The sequence below is a fragment of the Chiroxiphia lanceolata genome, chromosome 10 (assembly GCF_009829145.1).
Source record: "Chiroxiphia lanceolata isolate bChiLan1 chromosome 10, bChiLan1.pri, whole genome shotgun sequence".
NCBI classification, from domain to species: Eukaryota; Metazoa; Chordata; class Aves; order Passeriformes; family Pipridae; genus Chiroxiphia; species Chiroxiphia lanceolata.
Window position 1 is genome coordinate 5,080,616 of NC_045646.1, and position 25,090 is coordinate 5,105,705.

Below are 25,090 nucleotides of genomic sequence, written 5' to 3' on the forward strand. Positions count from 1 at the left end.
CCCCCTTGCCAGAGGAGCTTGCAGCGAGCTGAGTGCACGTCACAAGGTCCCTAATTGCCGTCCCATCCCACCTCCCTGGCACGTGGCAGATCCTGCAGCCCGTGCTGCCTCTCCCATTGCCAGTGAAAAGGTTAATCTCTCTCCTATGCTAAATGTCAGAACCTTCTGTGTACACCACACCTGCCTTCCTAATGGGCTGGTTTTGTGTGGACTTGCAGAATTTAGCACAGTAAAGCTTGTTATTTCAGCTAACGAGCAAAATTTGAGGGCTTTGCTGCCTTGTAGTGTCTTAGATGAGCAGAGGAGGGAGTTACAGCCATCAGTAGGTTATAGACTCTCCCCAGCAAAACCCAAATAGTTGGCTCCCAGCAGTCCTCAGTAAAAATTCAGAGGAATTTCTCTGTGTCTCCTTGCAGTGATCCTCTGAGCTCATTCTGTGATCAAGTACATATGGTGTTATGCATTTCTTTTTCCCTGCTAATGACATCTAGGAAGGAAAATTTGGAGATGTGACCTTGGCTATTGTGAAATACCTAATCCTTCCCAAATCTCATTAAATAAAGTCCAGGTGATAGAGCACTTATGGAATTACCTCTTGAGACCAAGCCATCTCCTTTCTTAAGAGTATTCCTCTTGGTATGCTGAAGGCAGGTTTTGGGTAATGCAAAAAGAAGGTATTAACCAGAGAAAGGCTGCCTGATTTTTTTTTCAATTTTTTTTTTCTGGCACTTACACTGGCTATTTGTGAGCCAGTGTGAGCATCTCCATAGTTCAATATGTGCTGCTGAGCTTCTAAAATGGGAAGGACACCTTCTAGTACTTCTTGTGCTTGCTCGTGAGAGGGCTGCACATTTTCTCCTGGTTAGGAAACGTTGTGCATCTGTTTTAAAGCTGCTGGTGGTGATGTGTCTCCTGCTGCTGGCCAGAGTGCAGCCATTAGCTTGATGTGGTACATTCCATCAGGAGCAACAGTAATTGTTACTATAGGCAAAAGAAACTCAGCAATATGTCAAATACATTGTCTTTGCAAGGAGGTGAACTCGTTTCAGAGGGGGGGGGGGAAAGAATTTGCAGAGCATTGAATTATATGAAAACAAAGAGGTTTTTTTGGTGTATTTTTGACATGTGCAGGCATGTGCTTTCTGGTGAATTTTGTTCTCTTGATTTTGAGACATTTCCCTGTATTTGTCCAGCTAGCTATGAAATATTTCTTTATGCTAAAATGAGAGCTTTCTTGTTTCCCATATTTTAATAAAATCACGAATAAGCCAGGCTCTTACATGAGATGGCTATTACTTATTAAGCACTGACCCGTACCTTAATCTTCACAGAACTGGCAACACATGACTGAGCCCAGTGTTCATTTACCAGCAAACAAGCCAGAAGGAAAAAGAATAGCCCTAACTATGTTGGCTGCATTTGAAATTAATAGATTATTTGCTGGTTTTTTTCCTAAAATGTCTGAAACTGTGCTTTTACTTCTCTTAGCATTAAAAGGAGAGCTGGATCCAGCTGTTCAGGCATTAATTAAAGTCTCCTTGCCATGATCCTCATAGGGAGCATCATTCTGGAGGAGAAAGCAAATAAGTGGAACATTTGTGCAAGAAACTATGCCTCTTCCTCTGAAGTTCAATGGCTCACTTTTTATAAAGTATTTTGAAATAGGGAATATGCAGAAAATACAGAAATAATGTTTGGATTCCGTTCTTTTCAGCTCTGGGAGGGTAGAAAACCATAGTGTGCTTTATGCAAATATCAACAAAATCCAAGCATTGGAAAAAAACCATATAGCTGGTTTACTATATAAATAATTTACTAATTTGTTGAGTTTGGGCTTCTTTCCTGCAGTGGAGAAGAATTAGAATATAACCTGAAGGACCTTAGGCCAGCAACAGATTATCATGTCAGGTGAGTTAGTGTGAATATGAATGTCACTTAGATATAAACTTCAATTGTATGAGAATAAATGTGAAAGTTTTTTAACTAAATATACAGTGTAGTTCAAGAATGTAGGTGTATTTTTCAATGATTTCTACATATTTTACAATAGATTTTATCTTGGACTTTAAATTATGAGCATGCTTCTCAAACAACATGTTTTCTGTTGTATTGTCATTGCTGTAGAAAGAGGGGAAAAGAAGTCTACATGTCTGTATTTCTGTGTTTGAAAGTGGGATACTTGAAGCAACTTAAAAACTTGACTCAAGCAACTGGTGTTTCTTCAGCTGCTGTAACTCTGAAAGTTCTCCAACCCGCTTTGTTCATAAATAGTCTGTGCTTTGGGAAGCAAATCTACTGATTACAGATCCATCTGACTGTAGTAATTTAAGCACTTATTACAAGAAAAAATATTGATTCACACTGAGCTGTGCTGATATTTTCAGGGCATATTTCTCTCTGATTCTGAAAATGTGTTTTACACATTTATTAACTATTAACACATTTTAGTTTTCCTCCTTGATGTTTTTAACATCGTCTGCATTACCTGTTCATGTTGCTTTTTTTTTTAAGACTTGTTTATGTACTAAGGCTTCAAATTCACATCCTGTTCAGTTACCCTCCATATCCTTTAAAAAAAAAATCCTTTCATTCCTATCTATTGTTCCTTTCTGTTTTTCCAAACAAGGGCTAAGCATGGTGTGCTGTTTCATGTCAAGGCTGTTCCTGTTTGCAAAACTTTAAAGAACACCTTGCTTCTGAGCTCTAAAAAAGATCCAACACCTAAGTGTGTCCATCTTGTTCTGATACTATAGGTTCCTTTAAGTTTTAAGGGTGATTTTCTAGTGGAACCCTAAAATAAACTTTTCAAGTAGAAGCAGAAGACCAGAAGTAATTCATCATAAATAGGGAAAAGATGCAGCTCCTGGGCTGGGCAGGAGTTCTGGCCACAACAGGGATGGTAGCAAGGAGGAGAAGGTTGTAAAACACTGTTGAGCTTCCTGCTGTAAACACTGTTGAGCATCTCTTTTGAAGCCAACTTCCAACACCAGAGTGGTCACCATGAGCAGTTGGGTTGAGGTCTTGGTCATTTTTAGGGGTATTTGTCCCATGTCCTGGCTGACTTCTTCCTCCCTTACCTACAGCTCCCTCCATCTTCCTGCAGGTTTGTCAAATTATGATTAGTTTGTGAACAATTAGCAGTAACTTCTGTTCAAAAACAAGTGACTGCTAAATATAGAAGTCAGCCTTGCAAAGCAGCAGCCCGTGCTTGCAGTGGAGCGAGCCGACACCGAACGAGCTGCCTATTTGCTTTCCATGACAGTTTTTTTTTCTTCACTGTAACTGCATTATGTGTTAACATCTGTGAAGAAATAAATCTGTTCAGTAAAGAAATTTAAGGGCCAGCAGTTACTGGGCAGATCGCTTTGGGTCTCCTTAACCTTGGCAACATCTCTCGGGGCTTTGTCTCCACCAGACAAGGTGCTTGTTCTTGCTCCTGCCCTGCAGGGCACCTGGGACAACCTGGTTCACTCTGAACCCACTGCTTGCTTTTCTTCAGGTGTATTGTTGTGGTACCTTCAGGGCTGTCTGTACTGTGTTTCAGTGACAGTACAGAGGATGCCCCCTAAGTTCGTTTTCTCATAGTTTTATTCCCTTATGGCTTGTGTTGGATGCTTGGCTGTGCTCATTTCCAGCAGATGTACACAAATTGCATTTGTTTTCACTCCTGACTGCTAATAGGTGATGGGTAAAGCAGCACTACAGCAGTTCTTCTCAGCCTCCCCCAAAAGGTTTGATTCTACGTAGGTGGCCATTGTACATAAATTACTCTTATCTACTGAAAACAAATTTAGAAATTGCCCTTTCTTTAGCTCTGCATTCAAGTACACAATAGCTACAGCCAACTCAGAGGTCATCGTCTGGTCATGATTTGAACTTTTTTTTTGAGTAGAAGACTTCCAATTTGCACTTTCTTTTGCTGCATGGAAAATGTGAAGGGAAAAAATAACATCATTAATTTTTCAGAGAAAGGCACCTCTTGAGGAAGTACTCAACTGTATCCTATTTGCTTTCCCACATGGTTTTGTATTTTATATCCCCCTCTATAGTGATATATAGAAGATTTGCCTGAAATCAAATTTGCTTTGAAGATTTTTAGTTTGTCAGAGTAATATTGCTGAACTATGTCAGTTCTAATCCATGGAGGTCCACTAAGTGTTGATACCTGAGCTATGGAGGATGAGCTTGTACCTGTGGAAGGAGACCAGCACTCAACATGATACATGGGACTCAAGTGTAAAGCAGGCGTTAAAGTTGACACCTTTTTCTCATGAGCTCATACTTTCTGTTGTGTTGCGAAGAGAATTTTAGCACAGTGTGTGGAAGTCTGGCAATTACAAGGAAGTAGTGGTGGAAAGAAAAGATGATGAAGATAACTCAGGGGTCTCTGGGAGTATTTGCACAAATTACTGTAGTGTTTGCCTTCTGCTGTGTGGGTTTTTGGAGGTTTTTTTGCACGCTTGTATGAAGTGAAGTAAAATAAGGACAGACACTGGTCTGTGATAAATCTGTCATTAGTGAAGGGTATCATGGATGCTTTGGTAGTCAAATACTGTGGCTGAGACAGTGCCAGTGTAACTGTCAACAAATTTATAACCCACTTGATTACTCTTTCCAGGGTATATGCAATGTACAACTCAGTAAAGGGATCCTGCTCAGAGCCAGTAAGCTTCACCACTCACAGCTCAGCACCAGAGTGTCCCTTCCCACCCAAACCCTCGCACAGGACCAAAAGCTCCTTAACCTTACAGTGGAAGGTAGGTAACGCTGGGATCAGGCAAGAAAGCAGGGAAAAATGGAGTTTACTGACAGTGAGCATAAATACTGAAAATAATTGAAAGCTGAGACGGTCATTTTTCAGTAAGGGACTTGAACTTGCTCTACTCTGACAAATCTCTTCCCGTGCACTGACTTGACTTTTAAAATGTATGTGTTTCATTATCATTAAGAGGTTGCCAAGCCACATGCAAAGCACTTGAAACTGTAGTCATTTGCCCGGGGGGGTGGTGAAGTAGTTTTCTTCTATTCCCCAAGTCACCTTTTGTTTATTTTTGTTTGTAGGCACCCATTGATAATGGTTCAAAAATCACCAGCTACCTTCTGGAGTGGGATGAGGTAAGTTGTAACTAGTTGAAATAAATACACAAATAAATGGTACTCAGACTTTACAAGGATTTGCTGAGCAAAGAAAAATAATTAAATACAGGAGAAAATAGAAAGAGGAAAATGAAATCCTGATGACATTAGGTAAAGAGTTGGAAAGGTGAAAGGGGCAGTGAGGGGAAAACTTTCCATTCAGTTTATTTTATGCAGAGATAATGTTCCGTACTCATGAAATCTTTTATCACTCATTTGGTGTATATTATTTGTTAATTGGCATTGCTTATTATTTCATTACTTATAATGTATCTTAGAGTTCTGTTCATGATCTCTTTCTTCTGTTGCTGACTGAGTGCAGAATAAACACTGTTGCTGCCCCAGAGGAGACAAGCTATGATCTTGCAGCCCTTTCTACAGAGAATATACGCAGGGTCAAAATAAGTGTCCTTTACATAGTGACAATTAGCCCCCTTCCAAGCACAAAAGGAATTAAGTTCTCTCCTATTTTATGTTGTTAGTGAGCAATGGGCTGTTGGGGAGGGTGCCCTGACAACATGATGTGGATGATTTTTTGGAGGTGGGTTCTTGGGAATCCTCCCTCTGTCCCCTGATTCCTTTCTTTTGTGCAAGCCATATTTCTGCAGAAAGCATGAGTCAGGGAGTATCATCTTTGAAGGAAAAAATACATAATGGGTGACAGAAAGGGCTTGGGCAACATTTAAAGAAAAAAAGAGTCATGAGTCAGGAAATGAAGCGTATGAAAGGGTGTCCGGTTGTGCAGTCTGAGAAACATCTCTTGAGGTCTTTTGTAGTCTAAAAATATTCTGAAGGGAGTATTCTGTTATGAATAGTTTTCCATTATTGCACTAATAACACATTCCCAGATCATTCTGGCACATGTTGGGTGTTTGGAACCACTCACTGTGCAAACATTTATTGTATGCACTGTCACAGCAAGTGGGGTCTGCATGATGAGAAACCCTCTGAACTGAAAACAATAACTTCAGAATGACTTGCTGTCCCTCTCTGCATAATGGAAGGGGAAAGGTCGTCAGTGAAGAGGGAAAAAAGTGGAGTATGATGTCTGGGAAAAGGGATTAAAGAGATATTTCTCCAAAAGGATTGGCCAGGATGATCCCGTTACTGTGTCACCTTGACTGTGCACTTGTGATCTCTTCCAAGGCTTCCAGTAATTTGGAGCCATGGGAACATAACAGCACCAAGCAGTGAAGCAGTGGAAATGTGGATGATTTTAACCTGCAAAGGGAAGGAAAGGAGCAGAAAGTCTTGTCAGAAGAGACCACCAGCAGACCATTAATACAGTGCAAATACTTTGGATATTCATTTTGTCTGCATAGAGCCTAGACATAATTTTTTATATATATATATGTATGGCAATTCTAAAATTCTTTCGTCCTTTATACCCTTTAATACTGATTATATACCTAGAGTTTTATCTTCAGAAAGAATGGTTATGATATCTTTTTTTCACAGGGCAAAAGCAGTTTGGTTTTGGGTAGCTCAGGTACCAATGGGGAAAAATTGAGGCATCCTGATTCCCTTAGTCTATCTGTTTTAATTACCTTGTTTTCTCAGTAACAGCCATGAAATCCGAGATCACAATGGAGAACTAGCCAGCACAGATGAAAGAATAATGGCCTTGCACAAATTAATTTGGTACATCTCCAATGATTTGACAGGACTCCTTGCTGAAATGTAGTTGTCGGTTTCTGAGACAGTTAATACCACAGGTGTAGCTTCTCTAAAAATTCTTTTCCTCTGATATGAGACAGAAATGCCATTTTGAGTCGCTAAATTAAAACCTGCTATTTAGGCTTGTTAAAGAAAAAGTCTGAAGATGCAGGCTGGCTGTGCCTGGATCTGAAGGAGCCTCATCTCATGCAATGGTGAGCTCGGCAGGATGTTCCACTCACTTTTTCAGGTGCTATGGCAAGTTGTGCCTCTGACATGAAGTACATTCAGCTACTGGAGTTGCACCTCCCAAGTACAAAAGAGAATTCACTTGCAGTGCTCTATACCCTCGCATTTGGTTGTGTAAACTCCACGTAAGCAAAAGCACTGACTTCTCCACAATGCCACACTGTGTCCTGGTGAAATCAAGAAATAAATACATCAGAGCAGAGGAGAACGCTTGCCAGGCAACAGCAAACACACTGCCAGATCTCAGCTAGAGCAGCATTCATTAGCTACAGGGCACAGGATAAAATATAAACACGGGAAAATCAGCGATCAGAAGGAAATTAAATCGTGGCTGCAGAGCAGGGAGGGCTTTGCAAGAGCGGAGAACAAGAAATGTATCCAATGATGAAGATGGAAAAGCACCTTAAAATGGCAACCTGCCTGGGAAGTTGGTCCCTTCCTAGGGAAGGATGGTGTGAATGAGCTGTGGAAAGCCCTTGCCACTCTAACCGTATGCAGATCCTTGAAAGCTGTTGTGCAAAGGCTGCAGCCTCAGACTATGGAAACAAAACTGACATCGGGCGCAGGAGGTGTGGGGAGTGGTGGAGGTGTTCAGACAGGCACCTCCAGCTGTGTCCCAGTCACACCAGTGTGTTCCCCCAGCTCGAGCTGTGCTACAGAAAGGGCTCCAGCAGCCCCTCTGTGCTCCCTCATGGTGGGTCATGGGTTATCTGTCTCTGGGATCTCTGGATCTTGGAGCATGTCAGATGCTCAGCAGTATGTCACCCTCATTCCTGTTGTTTTTACAGGGCAGAGGCACAGTTTGTAGCATGTAAAATGCAACCAGGGGCGTAGGTGGCATCACTTGTATATGCAGAAAGTGAATTGTTGCTGTAAAGTGACAGCAGGAGCACCATGTTTTACAGCCCTAGGGTTAGGTGAGGTGGGAAATTCTGCTTAATATGTCACTGTGCCAGTCCTACCCAGCTGCTGCCTCAGTTTTGTTCTGGGTTTTGGTGTTTTTCCTGACCTGTAGACTCTGTAAAATCCTTGATAGACAAAGCTATTCCTGCTGTTCCATCTTTTTCCCTCCTAATTTGGATTAAAGAGTTAGGATCAGCCCCTCATCTCCATTATTTTGGAATCCAGTGAGATATCAACAAGCCTGCACCTCAGGTGCTGGGACTCACAATAGTCATCTGGCAATAAAATCAATTAAAATTAATAATTAAGGAAAACTTCACCTTCTGACTCTGCTATGAACTTTGAACTTACAAACCTGAACTAATCAATTGATGACTTGGTGCCAGGATTGTTTATTCAGGGTCAGCAAAGGCTAATCAGAAAAAAATAGCATTAGTTGTATACCAAAAAGAAAATATGACTGTAAAGGAGGTGATGCTTTCTCCTGATGCCAGTGTTCATCAAAATCAGTAAACTGTAACTGCATTGAAAAATGCTGCTGGCACTGCTGTAAGAATCAGGCCTTTGTTACTAATTAGATGTGAAATGCTGGTTCTGTGATTAAGTGGTAGTAAGTAAATGTTTCTCTTGTGCATATGGGCAGCGAGAGTATCCTATTCATTCTCTATGGGAAAGGGGAGGAATGTTCCTGAACCAGAGACAAGGACATCCCTCTCACACAGTGTGTGTCTCTGTTTTATGTACAACTCAAAGCAGCTTTAATTCTCATCCAGTAAGCAGCTCATTTTAATCTACTCGAGGGAGACTGATACAACACTACACTACTTAATGATTTGGTGATGGGTAGTTAATAATGAAGTTTATCGTATAGGTAAATTGAGATAATTTTGTTCTGCCACAAAATTTTAAATTTCTTAAGGTAACAGAGATGTGCTTGTTTTTTACCAGCTGATAATCTGAGCCAGGTATCTCAGTGATGCTGCACTGGAATTTGGATACACAGAGCTCCATATTTGTGCTTGTTCACTTACTTGCCCTCTGAGTCTGTTCTGTGGCTGCAGCACTCCTGTGAGACATGCAGGAGGAGAGCCTTGGATAAAATTGGGATTTGTGTGTATCCTAGGGATGTTTCACAGGTCCTTTGCTATCTTCTAAATGTTTGTATGTAGAGAAAATTCAGTTACGTGTATAACTTGCACAATAAATGCTTTGCAGAGATCTTAAGATGTGTTACACTAATTGTTGACAGTTTGCTCTGCAGCTCTGTGTCAGATTGAGTATCAGTCTGTTCCTTTTTATTGCCAATATGACCTGAACATAGCAGCTAATGCTGGCGTGGCCACAGATGTCCATCCTGCCTCCTGGTTGCATATCTGATGCTGGCAGCTCTGCAGCAGATTTCTGTGGTGAAGGACTGTGCTCCATTCCTGCATCACTGTACCTGCAGTGGCCACTTCCTCCTTTTGTGTTTATTTACTGCCTGTGCTGCAGGGAATGCAGTCAACAAAACCCATTTAAATGCTCAAAACCCTTGTTCAATAAATACACTCGCCAAGAGACACTTTGACACCCTGTGTTGAGTGTGTGCCTTGAAATATAGCTGAAATAGCAGGGAAAACTCTTAAAATCCGTGTTTGAATGCTCTGTTAGAGTGTTGTGCAAATTGTGAGGGATTTGTGGAGCTGAATTGTTCTTGTCTCCTGACAGGCGCTGATGATCATCACAGTATGGGTTGTCCTGGAGAAGAATAGGGAACACAGACTGGAGAAAGCAGGCCTGGAGGAGAAGTCAGACAGCACTCCCTCCGAAATCTGGGGATTAGAAATATTTGCGGAAATGATACAGTGTATTTTAAGCAACTTACGAAACATTATTTAAGGGATTAAAAACTTGGATGCCGAGTGTACAAAGGATAGGAGAAGGATTCTGGGAAAGCTGTAAGACTCTTGGGTGGCAGCCAGTACCAGCCTGCCAGTTGTTCCTGTCTATAATTATGCCAGCATTAGTGCTTTCATAAATCTTGGGAGAGAAGGAGCGGAGAGGCTATTTCCAGGCTATTAATGCCAGGATAATTAGAAATATCGGCCAGCCTCTCCAATTAGTGCCAATAGAATCCAAAATACCAGCCAGTCTGAGTAATTTGAATACCAGTTGGTCTCTGAGTGAGTCTGGGGAATGTACAATACCAGTTCTACAAGAGAAATATATACAGTATCAGAGTTTGTACTGTTATAAAGTTGAAGATAACTTAGATGTTTGGCAATCTTGGCAAAGTTTTAACACACCAGTTTGATAAATGAGAGTTTCCTTGGCCCGTTGCTCTCAGTTCAGGCATTGTGCTACAGGTGAGATTGTCCATGACTTTCCTTTTTAGCCAGCATTGCTTTATCAAACACATGCTTAGCATTTGGTCATTTTGTTCTCTTGGAAAAAAGCATAGGTAAATTACTAAAAAAACCTACATTCTTAAGCAGAAATCAAAAATAAATGTTTTCAATTGTTTATAAATAGTAAAGTCATCAGAGTTGGAGGAAAATTAATTTAATGCAACTAAACCTATAAAAGAGAGTTTGCATAGGGAAGAAAAAAAATATATTCTTGATAGTCTGGATATTTTACTGAAACATGGGATTTCTAATGTGGTTTTGTGTAGTGTGGAGTTTACATACATTATTGCTGAGCTGGGGTGTATGATCAACTATCTCTTTCGTCCTAAAGTAATTTTATCGTAGAACTCTACAATTAGGGAATTTAGATCTGAAAAGGTTTTCTAATTTTACAAAATGATTCTCTTCTAATTCCATCTCTTAATTTACTTGATCCGTACAGTAATGTTACAGCTGGAGCAGGTGGGTGAAGTTGAAGGAGATTGTGTATAAAACCAAGTTCCAGAACAAGTGTAGGCTCACTGTGTATAAATAAAAGTTAGGGCTGTTTGCCAGTGTGATAAATGTCCCTTCAGTGCCTCCACATTGTTATTCCATGCTGGAGATCTGCATGATTGTTTCTAGCTTGATAAACACATTCTGGAGATATACTACAAACATTTTAGGGAGTTTTTCCTTCTGTGCTGTAGTCCGAGGGAAAATAAGTAGAAATTGGTAGGAGCTGGAGAATGGGCAAGTGAAAAATGCATGTCTCACTCAGGCATTTTTGAGATCTTTAGTGGAGAAGTGATGTATTGAGCATGTAGGAAGAATGGGGTGTGGGAGGGCAGAGCAAGCCCAAGGAGGCAGCAGCAGGTGAAGCTGTTGTCTGCAGTGAGGGATGCCCATATAGATAATAAAATAATAATTAAAAATTGTAGAGACAGGTGCCAAAGATACTAAATGGCATAGCAGAGCTTTTCAGTCAGAAGAAGCTGCAGAGATAATTCTGTCTCCTGCACCTATCTGAGCCCATAGATGTCATTTGCCAGGCTTCTACTCTGCTGTGCTTAATAATGTAATTGTCCATTAATTTTGCATTCAGGTATTGAAATTAAAAGCCTTTAAACTGCTTCAGCTCTGTTAGATATTATTTATGAAGAGTTGAGCAGTCCATGCCCTTTCCCCAGAAAGATTTCAAATCGATCATTTCCCTCATGTGACATAGTATGAAACCAGATATTCCTTGTTGGTTTAGGCTCTCTGCCGGGCAAACAGCTCGGCTTAATTTTTACCCCAGGGTGTACCAAGTTGGGGTGCATTGAAAAGGTTTTTGTGTGGTTTTAAATGTGGTGGGGTGAAGGAGAGAACTTCTGAGTGTCCTTATCCTCAGTCGTGCTGGTTTGTACCTGAGGAAGGATTTGGGAGCTGGAGAAGTGTCTCAATACCCTCTCTGGCTGCTGCCCCATCTTGACTTTGTCAGGATGGATCACTGTTCCAGGTCATGCTGATGTGAGACTTCCATAAACTGTCCCTCTTGGTATCCAAGTTTATTACCAAAACTGCACACTTCCCAACAAATCCTCTTCACTCATCGTGTGCTCCAAGCAGTGGGGTCGGTGTAGAACTGGCACATTAAATATTCCTCTGTGATTAATAAATCTGTTTTGCCCTGGAGAGCAGAGTATGGGGCTGGTTGTACCTGGATTGTCCCGCTGGGTCTGGCCACGGCTCGACTGTGGGGAGCGAGAGCCCTCTTGTGGGATAGAGAATTCCTGAAGGACCAGGGAGGGGTAGAGGTACGGAGGGTAGAGCTTGCAAGAAATGTTGGCTGCGCCTTTCCTGTGCCTCTGTGACTGAGTGGATTGAGGGATGATTTTACCCTTAATTTGCCTGGTTTTTTGTTAATGAGTGGGATAAATTGCGTTTCAAGCAGAATGCCAGGAGCTGTAGATACATCTCACAAATATAAAACTCTGAGAAGAAGAGGGATCTGACAACAGGCTGACTGTGCTGATCTGTGGGATTTTGGGAGCAAAGCAGCGCTGTCAGCCTCCTTTGCACAGTGCCTGTATGGAAACATCCAATTCTAATATCGTTTAACAGCTTTTTAAAATAAGCACGGTGTGGTTTTTGTTTCATAGCGATCCAATTACAGATTTCTCTCTTTCTAGGGAAAGAGGAACAGTGGTTTCAGAGAATGTTACTTCGGGAGCCAGAAGCATTGCAAGCTGACTAAGCTTTGTCCAGCTTTGGGTTACACCTTCCGATTAGCGGCCCAGAACGACATCGGTACTAGGTAAGCTACCCCACATTTATTTGAGGAAAAAGTGATAGCTGGAAAGTTTAATTATCAGTGACAGTATAAAGAGGAATTTCTAAGGGGGATTTTTGTTTATTTTTTCTATTCATGGTTTTGAGTTAAAGCTGCACCTTCCCTGGTGGTATCCTTCAGGTCCCAGGGAATTGCCCTATACCATCAGCACCATGAGGTCAGCCTAAGAAGATAGGCTCCTTTTGAGGTGTTAAATGGTGTTTTGTGATCTATTCCTAATACAAAAAGAATACATCTGTTATGTAAAATTCCCACTAGGGACCTCTGTGAACCAAGAAAAACAAGCAAGAGGAAGTTGAGTTACAGATTTTGAAAGGAATCTTGATATATTTATTTTTCTGGTTTAAAGCAAAGCCCTTCTGTCTCTTTTCAACAGTACAGTCCCTTCCTTCTTCCTCAGGACTGGCAGGGCTGGCTGATGGGGTGGGAAAGAAGGGCGGGAGAGAGCCAGGACCGTGACAGGACAGACACACTCAGGGACACTGAAAGATGGAATTTAGCTTCTGCTTTTCCTTGCACATTAACAGATGCATTCAGATGAAGATGGTAAGAAATCAGACTTAGTTCAATCCTCTGGGAGCTGCAGGGGAGCACTGGGATAAAATGTTCTGCAGCTGAGGACCAGAGTGTGCCCAGAGACATCATGTGGCAGGGGCTGTGTGTACTCTCCTGTGCTCAGGGAAGGAAAATAGGCCAGGAAGAGTTTAGCTGTGAAGAAACCAAACATCCAGTGCTCTTATGTACTCCTTTATTGTCCTTCTTAGCTAAACAGGATCTAATCATTATTACAAGAAGGACACAAAAAGAAACACTAGTGGTACATAACGTGTTTGGTGGAGGGAGATTCCTGTATTGTTCTCTCTTCTAAAGCACAAACCTCTCAGTAACATATAGCTTTAAAAAGCTGCTTTATTCATGGTCCTGTGTTTTTCTCTGAGATGCACTGAGACCATTCATGTATGCACAGTCCCTTTTCCCAACTGTTTGCAAGATTACTTCCCTCCCAGTTGAAATAATACTTGATCTGGAAAGCGGCGAGGGGGGCTTGAGCTACTGAGTGTAACTGGAAGGGATTTGGGATTGTGCAAAGTTCCCAGTTCTGGCATCTCTTTTCTTTGCCAGATTCCAGATTTTTAAAATACCTTAGGGTGTGTTTCAACATTTCCCCCCCCCCCTCTTCCCCCTGCCCTTTTTTTTGTTCTCCCTGTTTTTTTTATCCTCAGACTATCAAGCAGGGAGTGAACTAAGAACTGTGTTTATGGTCAGCTGCTCTGTGCTAATCTGTGAGATAAGCACCAGCAGCGTAGGGCTTATTTTATAGGCAGCACTCAAAATTATGACATGATAATGTCATCTAACACTTCATGTCATAAGATGGTTTTGATTGGTTGTAATGCTTGTGGACTTACCATCTAAGATGATTTGTGTCTTGTTCAGGTGTTAGTTATATGTGGATTATTTAATTGTAAGAGTATTTCAACAAAAATGCTATTTTTGAGGAAGAAGACTTAAAAAGGAGATGTTCTTTTCTGTGTATTAAATTTGTGATATAACTTTAAGGCACAAAATAAGTTCGTACTTTGGAAACACAGATTTGAACATTGCAAGAACATTACCTTCACTTGAGAGTTCTTTGTTCTCCTCTCAAAATTTCACCAAAATCTGTCCATTTAAAACTCTGTTCTCAAATTTCCATTGTACGTAATATATTCTGCATGGAAATTTGAGAGAACTGTTCCACACTTGCTCATCTCCTGCCTGTTATGTTTTAAGGGTGCTGGGATTTGACAAAAGGAGACCCTGCATCCCCTTGGCCACAGGTGTTCTCTCTGGTTGCAGCCTGAGCTGTGCAAAACTTTATGCTCAACTTAAAATGCAAAGAAGTTTGGGCAGGGAAAGTCAGGAAAGAATAGAGCCAGCCTGGAGGGCTGGAAGGTGTCTGTGCCTGCATCAGGCAGCTCCTACGTGATGCTGAGCGTGTATGGGCAGGACTGGATAAATTTTTCCTGCTTTCTTTGGAGGGGGATGTCTGAAACAGTGGGACTAGATTTGCTGAAGAACTCACCTTTCAACGGTGTAGCTTAAATAGAAGTTGTTTTCTGAGTTTGTAGTAGTTGTAGTCTGAGCATCTCAAGTTCAACATCCAAAAGTTAAATACTTTGGACTTTATTTCCTATATTTTAGTTCCCTTATGCTACGTGACATTTTCCTCTACTTTGCAGTTTAATAGCAAGTTAATATTTTTAGGCAGTCAAATATTTTTTCCAGTATAATTGTGATGAGATCTGTAAAATGACTGTGAGGACACATAATCCTGCATTTTTTTCTATTTTTAGTTCTGGCATTTCCTAACGGGGCGTTCATCTTTTCCACCTAGGCAATTTGAATGTTGTCCACATTTTTTGAAAATATTAAATAACCCCCTAAACTTCGATATATTTAGAGGAATGTAGTTTTGGGGTTTTTTGTGTGTTTTAATATTCCTCTCTCTCCTTCTGTGTCTCTGAGCAGTGGGTACAGCCAGGAGGTGGTTTGCTACACTGCAGGCAATATTCCTCAGACCCCTTCTGCACCAAGGCTTGTTCGAGCTGGTGTTACATGGATCTCATTGCAGTGGAATAAAGTAGAAGGATGTACACCAGAGGAAGTGATTTCCTACACCCTGGAAATTCAGGAAGAAGATAATGTAAGTGCTGTGTTACTGTAAAGTGCATGACTTAGGCTGGGTTTTCATTTATTAACTGAAGATCACTGAGAAGAACATGGAATGCTGCTTTGGAGGGCCTTCCAGGAGTACTGGGTATTTGGCAGGATGGAGCTGTGTGATTTGTTCTGCTCTGCAGCAGAATTAATTACGAATCCTTAGCTAAAAATCTGTACTGTCAGCCATGATTACTTACAAAGCTGCACAGGAGTCTGTGAGTGTAGGGCAGCTTGTCCTTAACCAGTTCAGTCTGCTCTGTCCTCACTGCTCTGTAGTGTGTGTGTTGTGTCATCTGTCACTTCCAGTTCTGGAACAGGTTAAACTGCCACAAGTGGTTTTGTGCTTATTTTGCAGCAAAATTATATTATTTAGGGCAGCTGCACTATGCCTCTAGAGGAAAATTATTGTGGTCTTGCAACTTAAAAGTAATAATAATAATAAAAAAGCACTCAGCTATGAAGCTCCTTTGCTATAATGTGTTGTAGCTACAGACTGTAATACAGGGTGCACTTTCTCAGACTCCACAGTTATGGGAATTTGTTTGGTTTTGGGGTTTTTTTAGGATAGCGTGTTTCACCCGAAGTACACTGGAGAGGAGCAAGCCTGTACTGTGAAGAATCTCAGAAGAAGCACACAGTATAAATTCAGGGTAAAATCTCTTTCCTCTTGTCTTTGCATAGTGTGGCCTGTGCTGGGTTTTTTCCAGGCACTTTAATACTCCCTCCAAAACTGAGTCATCAAGTAGAAGTTTACTTTATACTGCAACCTAACAGATTAAACTGTTAGTTGTATTTTTACTTTTATCACAGGATATGCTGTTGCTCAGCACTTTTAGAACAAACGTAGTTCTCAGTACCATGTACTGTCAGGTAGGATGTTGTGAGAGTGTGGCTCAGGGCATGAGGTAATCTTAGTTGACTGCATTGCTCCCAAAATATTCTGTGGTCACAATTAATTCTACAGAATGGAGCAAATGCTGCAGGGCACCCAGCGAGCACAGCTCTCCTCCCCAGCCCAGGGCTTTTCTTCCCCTGGCAGCCAGAAATTAAAGCTTTTTTATCTCGTATGTCCATGTGGCTGGTTTGGAGCTGTTTTTTAGCAAGTGTTGGTATCTCCTGCTCTGTGGGTGCTCCTAAACACAGACCCCCAAGACTGTCCACTGTAGTGACTCCACAGGATGTGCCATCTGGAGCACAGTGTCCCTATGGAGATGGGCAGAAGATATCTGTGAAGCCAACGTCCTCTCTACTCCCATCGGCAAACGGAGTCGGTATCTGGAAGCAACTGCATGTAATTTATAAACAGCACAGGGAGAGGAGGATACCACAGGCTTGTGTCGATTCAAAAACATTTGACTTCTGTATGTCTTTGTATATTCAGAAGCAGGAAAAAGAAAACTTTACCTAAAGACTCATTTAAATCATAGAATGGTTTGGGTTGGAAGGGATCTTTAAAGATCATCTTATTCCAACCCCCTGCCATGGACAGAGACACCTTCCCCTAGACTGGATTGCTCAGGGCTCCATCCAACCTGACCTTAAACAATTCGAGGGATGGGGCAACCACAACCTCTCTGGGCAACCTGTTCCAGTCTCACCATTCTCACAGGGAAGAGCTTTTTCCCTGCTCTGTGGGACAGAAGACCTTGTGAAGTTGCGTAAAGAACTACCCAAAGAATTGGGAGGTTGTTTCAGTGTCACTCACAGATGATGCCTTTTAGTTTAGTGTTGTAAAAGCTGCCGTGGCTGGCTGAGGAAAAAGGACACTTCGTGCTTCTCTACAGCCTTGATTCCACATTAAACACGGATTTTACAAAACTGTGTTGACATCAGAGCAAATTTGTAGCCTGGTGACATTGGCTACAGACACAACTTTGTTCTGACTTTTAATTGTGTGATTACTGATACTTTGAATTATTTCATTTTAAGTAGCAGTTTGAAATACCCCAAACCCAAAAAATGACAAAGTATTTGTCATCGTTTTGATTTTTATTTTTTTTTTAAGAGCAAATAACTGCAAGTTGCCACAGTGATTTTTTTAAAAGGGAGAACCAGCACTGCTTTTGTCTTAAACATACCACGATCTATTGCTGGTGGAGGGAGGGAAAAATCAATGTTTGTAAAGAAACAACATGACAACCTAATATCTGTTATTAGAATCCCACACGCTTCGGGATGTGACATATTTTCCAGCTTAATGACATTTGTGCAATTTCTAAAAGAAGTCTTATGCAGAACTGTCAGAAAAGCAGGTACAATAAACAAGGGTGAACTTGTGGTTTTGTTTCAGCTGTTTGCTTCTAATGTGGAAGGGAAGAGCTCTCCCAGCGAAGTGTTGGTCTGCACAACAAGCCCAGACAGGCCAGGACCTCCAACCAGACCTGTTATTAAGGGGCCAATAACATCTCATGGCTTTAGTGTGAAATGGGGTAAGGCACTTCAGTTTGTCACAGTAAAGCTTTTTGGGGGTCATCATAAATGCAAATAAAATTATGTAAATATGTGTTAGATTTTTCATGCTGCTTCTCACTCCAAAGTTGAATGTGTCTGGAGAGCTTGACAACTTAATTTTTTTTAATATTTTAAAGAGTATCTAGAGGCTGTTGTGCTTCCATAATCAAAAATGTTGTTTGTTTTCATTGACTAACTTGCACTCAAGTGCATTTTCAGGCTTTTCATTTTCCATTTCATGTCCCATTGCTGCATCATTCCAGCTGCTTCCTTTAATAATGGGGCAAGCCCCCAGGCAACTTCTCTCTCAGTGCTTTTTCCATACATTTTGTTTGGATCATCATTATCCAGCCGCCTTATTCTGACTGATGCTGAAAACTAACATCTCTTGCCTACTTCTGCTGCAGTTTACTTGGTGTAGTTGATGCGGAGGTGAAGGAGCAGAATCAGGAACAGGTTCTGTAGTCTTTTTGGTATCTTACACTCCTAATCTTGATTTACTGACAACTTGCCTCATTTTTTCAGATCCTCCACAGGATAATGGTGGTTCAGAAATCCTGAAGTATCTACTAGAGATTTCTCAAGGAAGTCCAGAAGGTAAACTTGAAACAAGTTGTCTCTGTTTCAATCCACTATGGCTACCATAAAGAACTCCTGACCCTTTGGACTGTTATTGTTATCATTAATGCCATAATGTTGCACATGTGATTGAATGTGAGTTACATACCTGCAACCTTAAAACCTGAAGTGTTCCTGGGGAATTTGGTTTGGATTTGGGGAGGTTTTGTAGTGTGTTCTTTTTCAGGTAGTTCTTTTCTCTTAGTTAGTACTGGTAGAATTCTAGGTTATGTGACTGAACCTAGAAGTATTTATGTTTATATTTGTGTATAAATAGATATATTTATTTTTTGTACGTTATATAATATTTAGATTTGTGAGTATCTGTATGTGTGTCTACGTGTGTTACATCTTTACGTGGGAATAATCTTCACAGTGATAGTAACACTAATGACTTTCCTGAAACATATGGTTTGTGGAAAACCACATTAAGGATTTTCCTTCTTCCTAGACACTCCTAAACTTGTTGCATTACACTTCTGTAAACTTGGATATTACACTTCTGTAAACTTGGATATATCTTATTTTTAGCAAATCAATGGGAAGTGGCATATAGTGGCTCGGCTACAGAATATACCTGTACTCACTTGAAACCAGGCACTTTGTATAAACTCCGGGCATGCTGTATCAGCACTGGTGGACACAGTCAGGTGGGTATTATCTAACAGTAAGGACTATTGGGTTTATATTTTTCTGAGACTTATCTGCTGGTTTTGGTAACATACTTCTGCTTTAAAAAGGGGAATGTTTTTCCCGTAGCACAGTAAAGCTGTGCTGATGACTTATGTTGCAAGTTGCTGAATGTCAGAAGACTTCTGTGTGTACCTGATTTTAGTTTCAGCAAATTGCAATTTAGTGAGATTCTGTTTCCTCAGAACCAGTCTGTAGGTGTTTATATTTACACTAGAAAAGACCATCATTTTTATCTCATATGGCCACTTGCTTGAGAAGGCCACCAAAGCTGGTGACTGGAAATGTAGAAAGGGGTAGTTTGTTGTAACAATTATTTTTCATATGGATGAATTATTTTAAATTTTTAGTTTCCCTTTTCCAGCCACTGATTCCTGTAATCCCCTTCTTTGATTAAAATTCATTTTAGGATCCATACTCTTATTCCTCCTGCTTCAATTTTTTTTCTCATTTAAGATTGAGTACTTTAGGTCTTGACATTATTTTAAAAACAAGGAAAATTAAAATAGAGAACCCCATGTGTGCTACAGTTTTGAGGATGGTAATGAAGGAACTCTGTTAATTGGATTTGTGAGTAACACGCTTAGTAGCTTCTCCTCTCCTTTATTGTTTACATAAATCTCTACTAAGTGGTGGATGTAGAAAACAATTTCTTGTGCCACTTTCTAACCATGCCTCACTTTGTAGGTGCTAACTGCAGCTCTGCTCTCTTGCAGTGCTCTGAAAGTTTACCTGTCCGTACGCTGAGTGTGGCACCAGGGCACTGCCGGGCACCCAGAGTCCTGGGAAAGCCGAAGCACAAAGAAGTGCAGCTACAATGGGGTAAGACAGTGGAGCATCTCCCTGTTGGACAGCTTTGATCTTGATTGTTATTTGCTGACCTTGCCTTAGTCTTTATTTGTGTTGCTCGTGAAAAGCTGCAGTTTGTCCTGGTGAATGGGAAATCGCAAAGCGAAGTCAGTGCAAGTCAGAAGTGCAACTTCTCATCAACTGTGGTGGCTCTCTGTTGGGTTTCTGAAGTTACCTGTCCTCTGGTTGTCTTTAAGGCCTTACAGTGTGCTCCAGTTTTGTTAGTGAGGTCCCATCTCTGTCAAGACTACAAAGTATCGGCTATATTAAAATACCCATCTTTTTATTCCTCTGTTTATGCAAAAATACCATGTGATTCAAAATCTTACTTTATTCCTTTGCAATATTGACTTAGCAGAAATGTTTTGCTACTTCTAATATATGAATTCTCTCAAAAATTTGAGTTAGAACATATTGAGGATTTGGGGTGGCATTTGAACCCTGATCCACTTTATAACACACACAATCCATTGGGCACCTGTAATTTTGCAAAGGTCTTGGACCACGAGCATGACACTGAACTGTCAAAAATGCACATTTCTTAGAATAGAAGGCACATGCCAGTATCCAACAGACTTCTTCTTTGTGATGATAACATTGCAGCATGTAGGTATCTTTGTGGCATCATTTGTTAAACTAGATTCTAGATCAGTACAATTTCTGACTGTCAAACCTATTTCAACACCAGTAAAAATTCACCTGTGCATCCAAGATACCATATCGTTTCCTGTAAGCCTGCGCCCCCTTTAGTAGACACTGCTTTTCAGAACCCCAGGCAGGTTAATACTGTGGTACTGGCTTGTAACATAACATACAAGTGTTACCAAATACATTGTTTTCATGGGGGGAAAAAGGTGCACGCAACAAAAAATTAATTTTCCTGGCCCATGTCCTGATGTTATTAACGAACTAAATGATTTCTTTTAGATGTCCCTCCGTCAGAAAGTGGCTGTCCTGTCTCAGAGTACAGTGTGGAAATGACAGCCCCTGAAGAAGTTGTTTCTGAAGTGTATCATGGGCCTGACCTGGAGTGCACCGTCAGCAACCTCCTTCCTGGGGCAACGTATGGGTTCAGAGTGAGGGCTCTGAACGATGGTGGGGTACGTGCGCTGGCTTTTTATCCCTGGAGATGGTACTGAACCTGGAATGGGAGATTCTAGATAGTGATTGCATTAGTGCTGGTGATCAGAAAGGTGAAGGGGAGATGGGCAAAAGAAAAGAATGTGAGAAATATTTTAAAGGAACTTTGGAGGAAGAGCTGCAGTTTTAATCTCCTTTTAAAAGGATCTGACTGGCGAAAATCAGCTGCACCAAAACATGCAAAATCCCTGCCCAAAGTAATATCTGCTTACAAGGGAGAATCTGTTTTTTCCCTTTCCACTGCATTTCCTATTTTTTGTTTTCAGCTGTGTGAAAAATAAGTATTGCAATTTCACTCTAGTGTTGATATGTTTTGAGGGAAACTGATATTTCTGAGGAATTTTTTTGTTTTAATTTCAAAAAATGCTTTATAGATTTCATGGAGTTTTTTTTGTAATATGATTTCCTTGGAAGAAGTACCTTCCCAGTTACATCAGAAATTCTGTCTAATGTTCATGGAGATCTGTTGAAAGAGCTTTTTTTTTTTTTTTCAGTGAGGTTTGGGTTGGTTCTGTTTTGCCTCTGTGAGAACATCATTCCAATGGTGTTATATAGAGACAGTCCCAGCAAAGCTACATTCATTGGTGTCTTTCTTCCCGGGAAATCTTGGTGACAAACATAACACAAAAGTTTAAAATTACTCGCTTACTGTTAAAACCTAAGACTGCAAGACTATAAAGATATTTTGTCTTAAAAATACTCACTGTTTTGTTTTTGTGAAAAAATAAATTAAATACACTTAGAAATATTAGATTTACTTGCTGGAAAGAAAGCCATTGTCTCTTTTTTTTTGGTTTTTTTTTGGCAGAACAGTTAAAAAAAATGGCAAAGCATTTCTACTTCCACCTTTTGTTAAATGGGGGGGGTCTGTTTCTGGTTTGGTTGGGTTTTTCTAGCAGATGCATAATAGGGGAGAGTGTTCTCTACCAGATTCTTCCTCCTATTTGGTAAAGAAAACAGCAGAAGTCAATAAATGAGATTTTTTTGATGTGTCCATTCTTCATAAATCAAACAAAGCCATCAGTGTTGTCTTTTCTTAATAGCAGATATCCTGACATGTCTGTTGAGAGGTTTCCCGAGGTTCATAATTTCTGTGTTGTTTGGCCTTTGTAGTAGCTCATTTTTTTCATACTCGGTAATATTGCACTACAAAATAATTAAATATTAGGGTTTTTCTTCTAGTTGCTTCCAGTGAAGTTCCTTTGTTCTGGAGAACGATTTCTAATTAGTTCAGGGACATTCCGAGCAAACTTCACTCTTCCACTCGGGAGGCCTCAGAAAGGCTGTTTTGCTGTTATCTCCTCTCCTCGCACTGCTGGCTGAAGCCTGTTTTCCAGACTCTTGAAAATTGGCTTTTCTTTTGCTAATATGCATTTAAATTATCCTCCTACCAAGGGCTCAGAAGTTGTCTGAGCAGTTGGCTGAGCTGCCCGCGGAGCGGAGCCGTCCGTGCCGTGTCTGCAGCGTGTCCCTGCATGTTGTACCAGACTGGGGCTCCAGCACATCCTGTCCTTCTAGAATTAACCTGTGGCAGACATTTTATGTAAAAGAAGCTGGATTTGGACTCCAATATGTGCTTCACTGTTGCTGTGCTCCTCCTTATATCCATGAGAAGCTGGCTATGCCAGGCTTTGGCACTGGCATGTGAACACATTGTGCTGAGGTGAGGCAGAGGGACACAAACTGTCCCTCAGTTAACTGAGTGCACATTCTCAGTTTTGGGTAAATTGGAGGTGTTTTATGCTTTCATGGGCACTCACTGTCACACAAGAGGATGTACATCCTGTCTGCCTGTTCCTGAGCTTACCTCACTCTTTAACTTGCAGTCACTTACATGGTGTCATCCTGAACTCTGGTGTTTGGTGCCGGGTGTTGGGATTCCAGTCTGTCTTTGAGAAAGTTTAGTGCATTGGAAAAGGTCATGTGCCGTTCTTGGAAAGCCTTTGAGGGGTAGGAGGTGGGCGTGTGATTGTATATTAATGTACAGACACCTTGTTCCCCTCTAGTACGGTCCATACTCGGAAGCCACAGAGGTCACCACAGCAGCAGGACCACCAGGCCAGTGCAGAGCACCTTCCCTGTCCTTCCTGTCCGACACACGTGTACTTGTGAGCTGGGAGGTAAGTCAGGTGCACTGGTTGTTTCATTCCATCTTGCTTATCCAAACCAATACGGTCCCCACAAAACTCAAAAGTCAGCTTGAGAGCTGTTCAGTGGCCTGGAACTGTCTTTTTGTGCAAGAAAACCGTATGCAGAAACTTCTATTGTATGAAAGCATCTTCTTTACTTTAATTTGAAGACTTCCATAAAGCTGGTCATGAGTCATCCAGACAAGGATTCAGACATGAGACCTCCTGCTCTGGCGTCAGATGATAGAGCACTGGTGGGGTAGAAGTGCTTTCTACAGGCTTTTAAGCACATCAGCATGTCCTGAGGTGGAATTGTGAAGACAAATATTTGATTTTGGCTGAAAGTGGAGTCTCTGATACGAAATTAACTCTGTGTAAATGCTTACAGTGTAGGGTTTTTTCTCCTCAGAAATTGTTTGTCTCTACCCCAAATATTTACTTTTATTTTAGTTTGTGTTGATTCCTCTACCTTTCTTCAGGGTCTTAGGCATTAGACTCTTAAAATAAGTGTTAGCTGAATTGCACGGGGGTTGATTGGGTTTATTAAGAAAAAATTGTGTAATTAAGGCAGAATTTTCAAGGGCTGTTGCCATAAATAACATTGTGATATGGAGCAGCAGGGCTTTAGTTCTGCCGCAGAATTTCATTGAAAACTTAAAAGTCATTCCACCCCTGTTTCCACTGGGTTCCTCCCCCAGACAATGCCCCTGTTGAGAAAAAAGTTACTGACATTGATGAGATGCCCAAATAAATCGATTGTGTTAACAACATACCTAGTTACAAATATAGTCTACATTTAACGTTATGAGAGACAGGTATGTTTGGTGCAGTTTGAGGGTATTCATATTTTTTGCAAAATTTTGTGACTCTAAGCTAGAAATCACAATGAACTTTTAAGTGTTGCCTTCTATTGGCCAGGGATTTGCTCTCCCTAGCCATGAGGGGATGCAACAGTGTTTCTGCTAGGCTCTGTATTTATTTGCAGGAGATATGTGTTTATTCTAGCTAAAAATGAAGCTGTGGTAGGAGTAATGTGGTTTGCAGTGGTTATGTTTTCTTAAAGAGAGTCGTTTTTTGGCTGATATGAATATGAAGGAAAAACAGTGAACCTCTGTGAAGTATTTTGGCTGGAGAGCACACTGTGGTGCCTACTGTGGTACCTTTTTTACATGCTATTTTAAAAATCTGGCTTAGCAGTTCTGAATGCAATTACTAAAATAGCTGGAAGCTCCAAGGCAGAGCCAGAGAAGTCCATGTGTGTGTGCAGGGTGGGCATTATGGTGTGCAGGGATGCTCTGGATCCTTTTACTGGAAATTACACCTTGCATGCCATAATCACAAAGTCTTTGTCGTATCCTGGACCACACTTCTGCACACACAGCAGTGGTTCCCTGAGCTGCTGCAGGGAGTTTTGCTAAAATTAGCTAGTACAGCTAGTTTTGCTAAAAACACTAAATATTTTACTTTGGGAGCTGTGTTGCTATGCCTGTTCTAATTCATCTCCAGCACATTCAGGTATTTATTTTGTGTTCCCTTAGATAAAAGGATTGCTGGGGATATATGTAAGAGGACAGATTTAGATTAAATATTAGGGAGAAATTCTTTACTGTGAGAGTGGTGAGGCCCTGGCACAGGTTGCCCAGAGAAGCTGTGGATGCCCCATCCCTGGAAGTGTCCAAGGCCAGGTCGTACTGGGCCCTGGTCTAATGGAAGGTGTCCCTGCCCACAGCAGGGTGTTGGAACAAGATATTCTTTAAGGTCCTTTTCAACCCAAACCATGCAATGATTCTGTGGTCCCATAGGAATCATATTGTGGATGTTAATGTTCCGGGATCCACACTCCAGTGTCCCATACTGGGACTGAT

General features: G+C 41.1%; 1 protein-coding gene across 4 annotated transcripts in view; it reads left to right on the forward strand.

The window, feature by feature from the left end:
* FNDC3B (fibronectin type III domain containing 3B) overlaps positions 1-25,090 on the forward strand; it is a 191,235-nt gene that overhangs the window by 131,430 nt on the left and 34,715 nt on the right. For all 4 annotated transcript variants that reach the window (XM_032697955.1, XM_032697954.1, XM_032697953.1 and 1 more), the window contains exons 9-20: positions 1,849-1,908; positions 4,619-4,757; positions 5,062-5,115; positions 12,485-12,609; positions 15,157-15,331; positions 15,912-15,998; positions 17,639-17,777; positions 18,325-18,396; positions 18,949-19,067; positions 19,824-19,929; positions 20,884-21,056; positions 23,103-23,216. In XM_032697955.1, coding sequence (XP_032553846.1) covers positions 1,849-1,908; positions 4,619-4,757; positions 5,062-5,115; positions 12,485-12,609; positions 15,157-15,331; positions 15,912-15,998; positions 17,639-17,777; positions 18,325-18,396; positions 18,949-19,067; positions 19,824-19,929; positions 20,884-21,056; positions 23,103-23,216 — 1,363 coding nt within the window. The remainder of the gene's footprint in view (positions 1-1,848; positions 1,909-4,618; positions 4,758-5,061; positions 5,116-12,484; positions 12,610-15,156; positions 15,332-15,911; positions 15,999-17,638; positions 17,778-18,324; positions 18,397-18,948; positions 19,068-19,823; positions 19,930-20,883; positions 21,057-23,102; positions 23,217-25,090) is intronic.